This window comes from Crocodylus porosus, unplaced genomic scaffold, assembly GCF_001723895.1.
Source record: "Crocodylus porosus isolate Cpor-Errol unplaced genomic scaffold, CroPor_comp1, whole genome shotgun sequence".
NCBI classification, from domain to species: Eukaryota; Metazoa; Chordata; order Crocodylia; family Crocodylidae; genus Crocodylus; species Crocodylus porosus.
In genome coordinates, this window is record NW_017728911.1 from 393,350 (window position 1) to 407,979 (window position 14,630).

Genomic DNA, 14,630 nt, shown 5'->3' on the forward strand with positions numbered 1-14,630 from the left:
CTGGTTAACTGACATCCTCATTTCTTTTGACACAAAGCTTCGTATATGCCAGATGACTGTACCAGGCTCTTCTAATTGATTTATGTCTTCAAGTTTACCCCTCTGTGCCATGGATGTAGAGCCCAGGACCACTTCAAATCCCAAAAAAGGGTTTTTCATCCTTTTTGGGATTTGAATAATACCATATCAGCCCTTCATTCCTACAAGATCTTGTTATCTACTAAATATGCTGTAGCTACATCACCCCAACCCCCTTATAGACAGTGACAGCATTGCATTTGTGTTCTCAGAATTGCACACATTGTTCCCCATCTCATGGGAAATAACAGAGCAATAGAATTACCTATCCTTTCTCCCCTCATTCCTTCCCATCAAAAAAGCCCGTGTCCATATAGAAGCTCATCATGGACTGAACAAAAAGACATTTTCAGTCATGGCTGAATCCTGATAATGTGGCTGAATCCCAATCACTGCTGTTCAGGCAAAAGCTACAGTTTTAACCCTCTCACAACCTCTGCCAAATTGGCAGCAGCTTTTGGCTGCTCAGCCAAAACCTACCACCAATTTAACAGTGGTTTTGAAAGGGTGAAGACTAACTGTGATCTGCAGCATGCATGCCACTCCTCTCTGTGGCCACAGAGAGAAGCAAGGCCCCAACAGTCATTATACTTGTGAGGATTTGGCTGGGACACAGGTGGTCGGGCCTGTATGTAGGCCCTGAAGGGCAACCAGAAGGTCAGCTAAGTGGGGGTGTAGGTTACCAGGTTATCAGGTTACCAGGGCAGGTTACTGTACCATACCAGGACAGGTTACCAGGTTGGGGTCTGGATCAGCAGAGCAGAGAATGTGGGACCAGGTCCCAGGAGAGCCGAGAGGGAGATCTAGGAGTGCAGTCCAGGGCCAAGACAATATCAGAATTCAGGAGAGTCGGAGAGCTGAGTGTGAAGTTCTAGGGAAGATCCAAAAACTGGGTCAGGGAAAGCCAAAGCTGAGTCAGGAGCTGGGAGAACCAAACAGCAGTGAAAGCAGGGCTTGCCAAGGCAGATTGAGGTTGTTGTCAAGGCATGCCTGCAGTCTGAGGCTGCAGGTATATGTAAAAAGACTGAGTGGTGCTCTCTGCAGCCAATCCATTTTCAGAATAGTTGCATTCACTCAGCATCAAGGTCAGGGTAGAAGCTCAACAGCTGACCTTGGTTGGGCCTGACAATACTTTCCCTTTGCTTCTATTCTATTCCAGAAAACAGGCTTCCTTGCTTAGGGCACCCACCCCAATTTTGGAGGGCTGATTTGGGGGAATAAGGTGTGTGTGGTATATGAGTAAATACATTATTACTGGGAGTTAGGTTATGGAAGCAGATGGTATGATTTTTTCTTACCACACCATGTCGTTCCTCAATAGAGAAAAGCCTGCAGAAGACCTACACTTTGGCTAAGCTCTGATGTTGCTCTCTTTCCATCTGGGGACCAGGGGGCAGCTGACTTTCTTCTTTGACCGTTGCTGTTCTCCTTTTCTCCTCAGGTCAATGCTGTGACGGGCTGGCTTGATGGCAGTGCCATTTATGGCCCCTCTCATTCCTGGAGCGATGCTTTGAGAAGTTTCTCTGGGGGGAAGTTGGCTTCTGGGCATGACCAGGATTTCCCAAAGCAGACAGATGGGAGGCTCCCCATGTGGAAGGCCCTGGACCCAACTACACAGAAGGGCGGGTCCCAGGGGATATATGGTAAAGAAACTTCATGGTCCAGTTTCCCTGCTAGACCACTGAAATGAATTCACCACTCAGCTTCACATGGTGCATTGCCTAGGTCATTTCATGCCCAATTTAGATTGAATTCCCCAACCATCTCTGGATCAAATTAAGCCCAGAGACAAGCAGTGCAACAGATTTCACAGATTAACAAGGAACTGTGGTTGGCCTGGCTTTACTTCTTTCTAGGATTTGGGCTCTTTCATCAGTCTCATGCTCAATGTATGCACTCATTAGCAGAAGAGAGCATTTGTGTATGAGCACTTCATCCTCTGTGGTGAGAGAGGGAGACTCAGAGTGTAAAATAGATTTGCCTTGTGCCTGTACGGGTGCTGCTCACCCTGTGGGAGCATGCATGATGCATAGTACTCAACCTGGAGAGGAAATACAGACAGGTAGAAATCCCCAGGTGTAAGACTCTTTGTCCTTGAAGGTGGCATGTGGTCTTTGGTCTGGCACTGAGGTGTGTTCACTGCAAACAGAAGCATCTCTCAGCAACTTCCAGGCTGCAAGAACACAGGGCTTTTGACTCCCTGAGCCCTGTCAAAGGGACAAGGGTGCTCTCAGGTCAGTGGGGTGGTGTCCATTCTTCAGTAGTGCCGCCTCCCTCCCCAGGCAGCTTGGGAAGGGGGCAGAAGACTACTCTGCATCTGGATCCTGCTGAAAGGTGCTCAAGAGCCACCCATCTATAACAGGTACAGCTCTGCTCATCCAGATGAGGCAGGAAAGGTAGTTTACAGAGCAGCTGTGAAGGCCAGGGGATTCTGACTGGGGAATGGCTGGGCACCTCAGCTCAGGGAGGAAGGTTCAGTTCTGGTAACTTTTGTCATATTTTTGTAATGAGTATCATGGACATATGGCATGGAAACCCAAACATGACATGCACCCACACCTCCACAAACACATGCAAGTAGACTGCCCTTCCTCTAATCTGAAATAAGGTTCTGACATGTAGGAGGAAACTCTGCCAACAAACATGCTCTTCTTGTTCTGATTTCCAGACCTGCCTGCTGGTCTGTTCTCTGCCCCTTCACCCAGCCACCTTCTCTGGCAGCCAAGAAAGCGCAGAGACTGGGATACCTCCCCACCCCTGTCCCCAGAGGGGTCCCTTGTCCTGGGAGCAGTGGCAGGGCTGGAGACAGGGCACATCAGTGGGAAGGTTGCAATGCAGACTATATCCATTTTGCTCCCTTGGCATAAAGACAGGTTGGCAGCCTTTGGGTACTACTGGGCCCTGTGCCCAGTGCCAGCACACAGCCCCAAGCACCTCACCTCTTCGATGACTTCCCTCCCCACTGCCCAAGGGAAGTCTTATATGGGCCAACCTGTCTGTGCCCTTGCGCACTGAGATTGGTTCCTGACAGGCTCTGTGATTGTTGCAGACTTTGGCAATGCCAAAGGGAACGAGAGCCCTTTGCTGCAGGCCCAGAGCATCATGTGGTTCCGCTACCACAACTACCAGGCATCGAAGCTGCGCCAGAATAACCCCAGCTGGTCAGACGAGGATCTGTTCCAGCACACACGCAAGTGGGTCATTGCCACCTACCAGGTGAGGCAGCTTGGGGGGAAGGGTCGAGTAAGGTCTGTGTGGAGGGGCCAGCTCATGGGGGAGCCCCAGCAATAGTCACCCTCCCTGGGCTCCCATGCTGGGCCCTGCTGGGTCTCACACTGATTCAGTTTCCTCCTCTCTTCCCTAGAACATTGTGCTGTATGAGTGGCTGCCGGCATGGCTGGGGGAAAGCATCTCATCATATAAAGGTGAGGTGTGGGGGCTAGATCTGGGGCAGGGGGACCCTGAGAGGAAGTGGGGCATTGCATGGAGGATAGAGCCAGAAGGTAGTGAGCAGGAGGTGCAAGGGGGAGTGCAGAGACACTGCAGAGCATGGGGGAAGCAAAGAGGGGCAGGGAGCCAGCAGGAGCACAACGAAGTCTGAGGAGTCAGGGGGTGCAGTGAGCAAGGAGAGCAGAGGGAGGGGCACCGGGATCTTCTCCATTCACCCCTTCAGGTGCTGGGGCACAACAACTGTATTTCATGCTTCAGGTTACAGCCAGCACGTGGATCCCAGCCTGTCGCCTGAATTCCTGGCAGCTGCAGAGCACATCTTGGCCACCATGGTGCCCCCCGGCATCTACATGAGGTAGATATGGGGAGTCTGTGCATTCTGCATGCTGGGTCATGGTGCTGGTCACCTAAGGCCATAGAGTTAGGCGGGCACTGTCAATGCTTGTATGGTACCAACCCCGAAGTCCTGCACAAATCAGACTGCAGCATCCACCCTCCCTCCTTCAGCCCGCAGATTCACCCTGACACCTTCAGGCCCCACCCTCCTGTGCTTCCTTCCAGAGCTTGCTTACCAGCTCCTGGCAGCAGGGCTGTGACCTCAGCCCTAAAAAGCACACTGTACAAAGACTGGGCACCAGCAGGTCTGCGATGTTGCTTGTCCCAAGCAGATGTGTACCATGCAGTTCATGCCACACAAACCCATGGGCATGCAGCAGCTCCCACTCATCTCCTCCAAGGCCCTTCCCCTGACCACCTGTCTGTAGAGAAAATAACAGGCTTAGACCCCAGCAGCAGAGAGTTGCTTTCTTCACCCAGGACCATCTCCTGCAGGCTTGGACACTAGCAAGCAGCAGATAAGCTCTGCAGAACACAGCAGTGCCAGCAGAACCCCCTCCCAACCACACAGTGCTGCCTGGCACAGAAAGGGCTGTGTGGCCTCACTCCTTCTCTTCCATTTCAGAGACAAACAGTGCAATTTTCGGAGAGTGATCGACCAAGACAAAAATCAACCATCAGCTTTGCGGCTCTGCAACAACTACTGGAGGAGAAAGGTAAAGCGGTGCTAGGATGGACAGGGTTTTTGGGGATGCCTTGGGCAAAGTCAGGATACATAAATGGAGGGTCAAGTCCTGTCCTCACTGCTGCAGCCAGGAAGGTTCCAGGGACAGGCTGGGTAGGAATGAGAAAAGGATTTAGGTAGTTGCTCCATGTTACTGCACAGCAGGTGCTTGATGTTCTAGTACACCCTTGCCTTCTGAATGGGGGCGGATCCGGGGAGGTTGCATTGATGCAGGTGCACCCTCCACCCCTTGATTCCTGCTCTGCCCAAATTTTTGAATCAACAACTATCATCACCCTGATCCTTGCTAATCTCTGTCCACTCCACAGATATTAATAACCCTCTCTCCTTTGCAAGGGCCTTGATGTTTCACTATTCAAACTATTCTTTCTTCTGCAATGTTGCTGTCTCTTAGCCATTACTGGGCATATCTCTCCCATTTTACAAACATTCAGAATGTTTTTAGCTGTAGTTAAAAGCCTTAACTTAGGTGTGGTGATATTAACTCAGATGTAAAAATGACTGACAGTGAAGCATTGGGTGAATTGGAGGCATGCTTCACTAGGCTAGATTTTTGTTTCGTGAATCTGAGTAGGAGACATACATTTAATTATGATGACTACACGACTAATGAGATAATATTTTTTACCATTTTGACTATTTTTTAAACAGAATTATAGAAAAAGTGGGTTAAAAGGGACCTCAGGAGGTCATCAAGCCCAAACCCCTGCTCAGAGCAGGACCATCCTCAACTAGATCATCCCAGACAAGGCTTTGTCTAGCTGGGTCTTAAAAACCTCCAAGGAGGGGGAGTCCACTACCATCTGGGTTGCCTGTTGCAGTGTTTTACCACCCTTCTAGTGAGAGAGCTTTTCCTAATATATAACCTAAACTTCCCTTGCTGCAACTTGAGCCCATTGCTTCTTGTCCTGCCATCTGCCACCACTGAGAACAGTTCAGCTCCATCCTCTTTGGAACCCCCCTTTGGGTAGTCGAAGGCTGCTATTAAATCCCCTCTCAGTCTTCACTTCTCTAGACTAAATAAGTCCAGTTCCCTCAGCGTCTCTTCATAACTTATTAGTTATGAGTCATAGGGAGTATTGGACTCATACTCTGAGGGATTCTCTGTCTCTTGATGTCTTCAGATCTAGACTGCATGCCTCTCTGGAAGAGAAGGTTTAGCCAAACATGGGTCACTGGGCTAAATCCAGCAGCAACTGAAAGAAATGCCCTGACCTATGAGACACAGGAGGTCAGGCTGGAGGATCACACAATATACGAGCCACTGTTTCTTTAGGTGCCAGGTCAGGCAGACATTAAAGTCACTACATTGCCTAGCCTTGCACCCTAATGAATCCATGACTTTTCCCACTCCTGTTTAGAACCCCAATCTCCAGACATCAAAGGATGTGGATGACCTGCTGCTGGGAATGAGCTCCCAGATCGCAGAAAGGGAGGACAACATTGTGGTGGAAGACCTCCGAGGTATGTTGTAATGGCTGCTATTTATCTGAGCATCTATCCTTGTCAGCAGTTCTGGTGGGTGTCCATTGCAGAGGAGCCACAGGGTCATGAGCAAGTCCTCAAGGCACTAGTAGGTCCATACAGTTTTGTGCTGAAGCTGGTGCAGCTGGGGCTTCATGTCTGGTTGCAGTGTAGACATGTCCTCAGGAATCGTGGCATCTGGACAGACAGTCTCATCCCAACAAGTAACAGCATGGAAGTCACTGTGCTCACTTCCTGTCCTGTAAGGCCTTCCTGTGCCATACTGGGAGATGATCTTCACAGAGAAGAGGGAGTTTGGTGAGGGCAGAGGCCAGTGTGTAGCAGGCCCCAGCTGTCTGGCACAGGCAGGGTGATCACTGGAGGTTGCATATACATTGCCATAACTTTACCTCCTCTCTTTGGGCTCTGCAGACTACTGGTATGGGCCATTGAAGTATTCCCGCACCGACTTCGTGGCCAGCTGGATCCACCGGGGGCGAGACTTTGGCTTGCCCACTTACAATAAGGCCCGGGAGCTCTTTGGGTTAGCCCCTGTCCAGAACTGGATGGATTTCATTACCGATGTGGATGGACAGGTCAGATAACCTTGAGATGTCATGAACCTACAGTGGGGGCTTCTACTGCCATCTGTTGAGCCTTGGCTTTCACAGACAAATTATTTGCTTTTATCTGCCGCTGGGCAGGCAAGCGGTACACCTTCTCCCCCCCACAGTGTGGGCACAGTCATATGGGCACAGAAGTGCTCCTTCTGGACAGCTTATTCCTCTAGGGAAAGGGAATGAGGTCTACTGGGACAAAGCTTTTGTATCCAGGGATAGCTGCATAGCTGGCATAGTTGCAGTGAAATAACTATGTTGATCACATAGTTATAGCCCTCCAGAATGTCACAGTTCAACCCGGATAAAACCAGGGTGTAATTCAGATCTCAATCTAGGTTTAGAACTGGCCAGAGAGAAATCAGCGCATGGATAGCTGTGGGATGGAGGTTCACAGCTGCAAACTAGTATCGAGGACATGGTGTTCTTTGACTCCTATTGTCACCTTCCCTGCCCTGGGGTTGAGCTCTGAGCCAAAGCTGGTGCCACTGCTACCCACCCCTGTGTGCACTCCACTTCTCATGTGCATTGCTGCTACTCCAGCACCAAGGCTTGGAATGACATATGTATCATGGTGGGCTAGAGTGGTACCATGATGAGCACTGGCTGATACAAAGCCATGGACCCAAATGTGTGTGGTGCCGCCTACCCTCTTCCCTCACAGACTTCCTATTCCTTATGAGATCAGGCTCTTAGTCTGTTAAACAGTAAAGGCCAAGAACACTGTATATATTTTCCTTGTTCTTCTCTCCAACCTTCTTGCCAGGATCTTACTGGTGAGTGGGAATCACCAGCCCCATCACCCCACCCAGCTGCTGCACTGTCTGCTATTCCAGTAGTGACATGCTGGTTGGGGAATCTTTTAATCCAAACATCAGGATCCAGCTGCAGCCATGGTTGTACACAGAAGAGTCTAAATCTTTAGAAAAGGAGGCTATGGTGATCTTCTGGTGGCTCCAGTACCAGGAGGGGATTGCAGGGCAGGTTGGAATTTATTTGAAACAAGTCCCAACAGGAAAGCACAGGAGTTCTCCTGAGGGCCATGGGGCAGCTAAAATTTTCTGTAGACATGCTAGAAGGAAGCATGGTGGGATTTTTCCATCCCCTGGAGCGGAGTGACCCAAGGGAACAGGCACTTGGTTGTTCCACACAGTCAATTCCTTGAAATCATTGGATGAAGCAGGATGGAGGCCATAGAAAGGCTATGGCACCCATACAGACTTACATGCATGGCTGCCCTTGACAATGTCCACTACCATCTGACTTTGCCATGAGACCCAATGACATGTGTCAAGGGCTGTTGACGTTTTCCAAGGCTTTCTGATACACACACATTTTTCTAATCACAGACCTGCATATGCGTAGGGCTGAGTTTTGGCAGACTTTCCTAATGCTTGTATTTGTTCTACAGGTCCTAACAGAGGTAGCTGCCATGTACAACAATGACACCTCCAAGCTGGAATTCCTCCTTGGAGGCATGCTGGAAAGCAATGGATCCCTCTTCAGAGCCATCATCCGGGACCAGTTTGAGCGTTTGCGAAATGGGGACAGGTTTTGGTTTGAAAACACAAAGAACGGGTAAATGTCTCCCTAGTGGTGATCACGTGTAGTAATGCCTGGTGTTTTTCTGGAACACTGCACTCCGGGGCAAGCTGTGATAGCATCCTTCCCATTTTGAATCCTATCATTCACAGTAACGGGCCTGGAAAATAATGGTGCAGCCAGATGGACAATGAAAGTGGACTCCAGTAGGGATCTGTGGCTGAAACAGGAGTCAGTCTTGCAGCCTGTCATTCATCCCCTAAAAAGCTGCCATGGCCCCTTGGCTACTTCCTAACATGGTGCAGCATGGGTCTAGTACTCAGAGTCCATGATATGTAGTCCTTGGACTCTCCAGGTGAAGTGAGGCAGGATGCAGGCTGTGTCCTCTCTGATGTTTCCATGGTCCTTTCCTCAGGTTATTCACAGAAAAAGAAATTCAAGAGATCCAAAACACCACATTCTATAATGTCCTTGCTTCTGTCGCCAATGTGAATTCAAGTCAAATCCAGGACAGGGTCTTTTTCTTGAATAACGGTGAGTACTTTCCTTCTGCAATGCTATGCTAATGGCTCAGGGCAGCCAGGGTCCCTTCAGAACTTTTGTCATAGGACAGAACATCCTGGGACTGGACAACACAATCTGACACAGTTCCCACAACACTCACTAGCTCACTAAAGGAGCCTTCTGCTAAGATAAAACCCAGATACTGTACTTTGTGACTACCCTCTACTGTATACCTTTGCATCCATCAACAAGAGGATGAGGGCTGAATGAAAGCTACCAAGCTGGCCTGAATTTCCATAATTTTTACCTAGGTTCTGGAAAGGTCCCTTGTAATGTTCACTCATAGATGTGGCCTAGACCTCATGCCCCTGCTGTCAGCAGTGTATGAGCATGAAGAACATTCTGGGTATTGGCAAAATATGGGAGCCCAACCAATAGAGGTTCCTGCCCTATGACTCCTCCTCATTTTCTGTGGTATTGTGGTCCCTCCTTCTTAACTGTTTTTAGCCTGGCAGGAATTTGGCAGATTCTTCATGTGTGTTATGGCCCATAATGTCAGCTGGTATTTTGCATTGTATTTTTTGCTATGCCCTGCCCCATAAAGTTATTAATTTACAATGAAAACATTTTTATTACATTCCTTCTGTCCTTTTTCAGAAGGTTTATTGATTCTTTTTTAAATATGCAAATCCTGCAATAGGTAACTGAACCTGAAATGATTTCCAGAATTGCAACATGCTCCCTTCATCATCTTAATATGCAGAACTAATGCTGAAAAGCAGCCAAGCACCTGTCCCAGGGTCCCACCCACCACAAAGTATTCATAACTCATAGGATAAGGTGAAGAAGCATGCAGTGCATTTTGCGGTTTCTCAGAAGAGCTGAGAATAGAAGCACAGAGAAGTAGGGCTGGAAGGGACCTACAGAGGTCATCTAGGCCAACCCCTCTATCTATCCAGATCATGCTGTGGAACACCTCTCTGCGAGAAATCCTGAGTATTAAAAAGCAATTCTGTGCTGCATTAGAAAGGGACTTTAGCAGAGACTCCAGTTCTCACAACTGACAGCAAGGATTCAGCTTCCAGAGACCTTTGAGTTAAATGTAGGGTCAAGACTCTCTTAACTGCCCAAAGATCTCCCAGACATTAAGGAAACCCTATCATTGACCCTTGGGGAATGTATTCTTAAAGGGAGAGTGCACAAGCTGGGTGAGCAACACAGCATTCATGTCCTTTTCTCTTCACCTACCAGGGGCTCCGTGCCGTCAAACTGAGCAATTAATAGCAGAACGTCTGACCAACTGCAAACCGCTAGTTGTGCTGAACTACTTCGAAGGCAGCGGTGCTGGGTTTGGGATTATTATCGTCGTCCTTTGCTGCTTGCCTCTAGGTTCGCTCCAGTCTTGGCTTCCTTTGCTGATATCCTGCTGGGGGACAAGTCATCGTGGGTACTGAGCACTTGGCACTCCAGATAGTGTCAGTGGGAATTACCAACAGCCTTCCTCAGGAACTGGCCTTTTGTTTATAGGTGTCAGCTATTCCTGTAACAGCCCAATCCTGCCAGGCAGGAATTATCTACTGAGTATCTTCAGGCCCCATGGCAGTCTTGGTGGGGGAGAGAGGGAGTAAAGCTTTCAGAAGCAGGCTCTGCCTCAGTGATAGTTCCTGCCTCACTCAGCTCAGAGTGCTTTAATCTAATCTATGACACTATGGCCAGATGGAAGTGACCTCATATCTCATAAAACATACCTCATACCCCAGCAGAAGCAGGAGCCTCTGGGGTGGTACCCAAAGTGATGGACTGGAGGCTCTGCTTGGAATCAAATAGGGTGATTGCAGATGCTAATATTATTCAGATAAAGACATTGGAATCAAATAAAGTTATCTGTAGCTGGAACATGCCACAGTGGGTGATCCTGATGGGAGCTGTAGTATATTCTTTCCTCAGCACCATCTCTAGAAAGGATTATTTTTAACTCACCAAGGTAGCCACCAGGGCTTATTGGCCAAAAAATAAGTGGTTTTGTAGCCTCATATCTCATTTCTCTCTTTCCTGCTCCTTTGCCTCCCTAGTAAGTTTATTCATTGCCTGGCTTGTTGCTGCTTTCCGCAAGAGAGATTTCAAGAAGCTGAAGAGAGAGCAGAACACCAGTGTGAAGAGGGAGACGTCCAGTGAGGGAACATGTGGTAAGGCAGCCATCCTGGGTTGGCCCCAGGGCCTGTGACAGGAAACCCAAGCTCCTTGGAGTGACATGCAGTGGGTGATTCCTCAATAGCCAGAGTTCCCCATCAAACACCTTGTGCTCCACAGCCAGCTGCTTTCATAACCTAGGACAGTGCGGGGACAGCAATAACTCCTCTCCTGGGGCTGGGCTCCTTCAGTTGGAGGGAGCTTCACATGTTGGCCCCACCACAGTCTGTAGACATTTGCTGTAGAAGCTGGAAAGATCCTGGAGATTTTATCCTGCATTGTCAATTTGGGTTAAAATTCTTCTCAGATCTGCTTGACTGGTCTCATCCCAGATGCCCTGACAGTCCTGTTTCTAGAAGAAGAGGATTTTTCCCTTAATATGGGTATTTTATGTCCCAACACAGTTCATGGATGTGGGTTACTCAGTAATGTATAGATGACAGGTCTATAACACTCTTAAAAATTGAGCCAATAGCTTGATCCTGATCTCTCTCACACTGGTGTAAATCAGAATTAACTACACTAAGGACAGTAGAGATGCATCAAGGTAGAACCAGTTCTTGTGACTTCAGAATTAGGCTCCACTTCTGCAGCAATGCAATGTCACTGCTGTTTATTGTTTGATTAGTAAAGTTTCCAACCTCTTCCCACAAGCCCCATGAACCCCTTGGGTGCAGAGACCACTGTCCCAGTGAAGAGAGGAGTTTGCTGACATTCAAAGATCATGTTCTCAACTGACTGTTCTCTCCCCTCAGCCTTGGAGTGGCAAGGGCCCAAGACAGACAGCTATCTCATCTACATTCAGCTCCATTCGGACAAGATGATCAAAGTTCTGGACAGCCGGTTGTCGGTGATTCGAAGCATCAGCCTCCACGCTCAACAGCAGCTGGACATGATCCTGTCCAACAACAAAGGGAACAAAGCTCTACTCCTAAAGATTCCCAAGGAGTATGACCTGGTACGTAGTGTGACCCATGACATGTGGCTTGTAGCTCTCCACTTTACTATACCTATCACAAGAAATGTATCCCCCACACTGTGGGTGCTTCTACACATTTATTAATGTACAGAAGTTACTGCACATTTAGTTTAGTGCTTGCTTAATGAAGTACTAACTAAATGCACAGTAACTACAGTTACTGCATAGTAACACCGGTGCATGGGCTTTTTTTGTGATGCTTACTGCCCAGTAGCCTAATACTACTGTGCAGTAGTGTATTAGCATGGTTTTTGCCTGACACACTATGGCGCAGTGTTAGGCTACAGCACATTAAGTATTTTGTATAGACGTGCCCTGTGTCATGTTCTTGGAAGCCCACAGTCCATTACGGGGATGTAGCTTTATAACCGTGAGTTCTGATGCCTTATAATGTGTCAAGCCCAGTAAGTGATAATATCCATACTTTGTTCTGCGAAGACCTTCTTCCAGGTCTGTGAGGTGTAACAAATATTCATTTCAATCAGTGTGACTTTGGGCCAAGCCACAAAGCTTTCACTCTCTAGATAAGCTTTCAATAAATATCAGAAGAGTGCTTAGCCGTAAGTCAAGGGAACAGGTGGACAGTTCCATTTCCAGAATAGACATTGCTCTGTTCTATAACTTTTTTAGGTCCTACATTTCCACTCTCTGGTATGTGAAGAATGAACACTGTTAATGACAGATAGTCTTGTCCCACTAAATAGCAGCCATATATACATAGGAAAGCATTTGCTGGTCTGGTTCAAGGGGAGCAGATACAATAGAGAATCTTTCAGATGGGCCTCGCAAATGCTGGTCTTTTGTTACAAGAAGCTGCAGCCTTCCCTCAATAGTGGCCCAGTATTGTTCCTGTGGAAATAGGAGTGTCACCTGTAGGGTAAATTAGGTTTGTTTAAAGGCTGGGCCTGTGTGTCTCTGTTCAAACAGCATTGGAAAGGGGAAACATATTTTACAAGCCTCCCAAGAACTGTGTTTTGCTCTGTGCACTAAAGATATCTTACCATGACACTCTCCCTGTCTAGCTAAAAATGGGCCCTACTCACAGTCTCATTGTGTGGGGTTACTTTTCTAGGTGTTGTTTTTCAATGGAGAGGCAGAGCGAAGTGACTTCACTGGGCATTTGAAGGCCTACCTGGAAATGAAAGGTCTGGCTCTCAACATAACTGACATGAAGGAACAAAACATGCTAAAAAGGGCTGTTACCAAAGAACAAAGGAAGCAGGTTCTTGAAACTTTCTTCAGGCATTTATTTGCCCAGGTATGTACAGTACCAAGGGGTGAATGTGACAACTTTAAGATAAATAGAAGGCTGGTGCTTATATTGACTTAAACATTCAGTGTTACTGCCCTGATTGCATGAGAACATTAGTAAACCACACATGAGGAATATAATGTTTGAAGGATTTTTTTGTTCACAGGAGATCAAGGAAATGGCAATGCTGAAATATTATCATTTGATTTCCAAGACGGAACAGTTCTTTAATTACATCATGAACATATCAGTAAATGTTCCTAAATGTTGTTTTAAAATAAGATGAAACTTTACTGCAGCCTCTGCTATTCAGTCTTAGCTGGGAGGTAGAGGGAAAACTGCCATTTTTTCTGGGGTAGAACACAAGACACTTGGATGAACATGGTTCTGCTTTTTATAGTGCTAAATATTATCATTATTTGGGGCTCATATGGCAGGTGCTGGACATTGACAAGGCAGATGCTGGAGACCTCAACTTTGAAACATCCCAAAAAGCAAAAGAATCTCTGAAGTGTGAGCTGAGCAGTGTTGAGTTTGCTGAGTCCCTGGGGCTCAAGCCCCACTCCATGTTTGTGGAGTCCATGTTCTCCCTTGCTGACAAAGACGGCAATGGGTATATCTCCTTCCAGGAGTTCCTGGACATCTTGGTGATCTTCATGAAAGGTGAGACTCCATGTTAGCTGGAGGGCTGTGGGAGAAGTCACTGACTTATTATAGTGAAAGGGGCTATCTTGCTGAAATCACAGCTCCATGTAAACTGTTCCTCTGTCATCCATGCACTGGTTTCCCACCCCCAAAAGTGAGCTGAAGCATTTCATGGTCCACTTTTCAAATGAAACGTGAAGTGAAGATCTTGCCTGCCTGTAACGATTGCAGTCCACTAGGACTTACAAAAGCGAGGTGTTTCAGTCTGATACCTCAACACTGTTTCTTCAGGTTTGGGAGCCCAGTGCAGCTAAAATCCCAGCCTAGTCTGAGTTTCCCTCTGCTAGTGATGTGTATGAAGCATGATAACCCAAGGCCTCAATTCAGAACAGCCCATAAGCAAGTGTTTAAATGTAATCATGTGCTGAAGTATGAGTAGGCATGGGTTTGACCATATGCTTAAATACTTTCCTCTATCGGGGTCCAATTCTCTACACTAGTTTCAGAGAGGTTGATAGAGACATCAGCTTGTTAATTAACAAGAAAGGACTGCTTGGCATTTCTGCTCCTGTCTGGAGTGGCCTTCAGCAAGCAGCTTAACTGGGCAGTTCTGCATCCTGGGGAGCAGTGGGCAGTACCTGTAGCTCGGCCAGCAGTGTGACAGCTGTTGTTTTTGTGTCCTTTCCTTCCCCAGGCTGGGCACCCAGGGTGAATGCCCTCGTCCCCCTCTTTTAGTTATGCGACTGTCTTCTGTGCGATATGTCCACATATTGAATCTGCACATGTGAATCTAAAGTTACTTTCTGTTGAACCTGCTAATGTCAATGC

At 47.7% G+C, this 14,630-nt stretch overlaps 1 protein-coding gene across 1 annotated transcript in view; it reads left to right on the forward strand.

Annotated features, from left to right (window-relative positions):
- The window catches only part of LOC109308805 (dual oxidase 2-like), a 38,845-nt gene that overhangs the window by 7,815 nt on the left and 16,400 nt on the right, over positions 1 to 14,630 (forward strand). The window contains exons 5-18 of the mRNA XM_019533214.1: positions 1,520 to 1,721; positions 3,128 to 3,294; positions 3,443 to 3,503; positions 3,787 to 3,883; positions 4,490 to 4,580; positions 5,971 to 6,073; positions 6,506 to 6,669; positions 8,102 to 8,268; positions 8,648 to 8,766; positions 9,988 to 10,125; positions 10,809 to 10,922; positions 11,682 to 11,884; positions 12,978 to 13,163; positions 13,595 to 13,820. Coding sequence (XP_019388759.1) covers positions 1,520 to 1,721; positions 3,128 to 3,294; positions 3,443 to 3,503; positions 3,787 to 3,883; positions 4,490 to 4,580; positions 5,971 to 6,073; positions 6,506 to 6,669; positions 8,102 to 8,268; positions 8,648 to 8,766; positions 9,988 to 10,125; positions 10,809 to 10,922; positions 11,682 to 11,884; positions 12,978 to 13,163; positions 13,595 to 13,820 — 2,038 coding nt within the window. The remainder of the gene's footprint in view (positions 1 to 1,519; positions 1,722 to 3,127; positions 3,295 to 3,442; positions 3,504 to 3,786; positions 3,884 to 4,489; positions 4,581 to 5,970; positions 6,074 to 6,505; positions 6,670 to 8,101; positions 8,269 to 8,647; positions 8,767 to 9,987; positions 10,126 to 10,808; positions 10,923 to 11,681; positions 11,885 to 12,977; positions 13,164 to 13,594; positions 13,821 to 14,630) is intronic.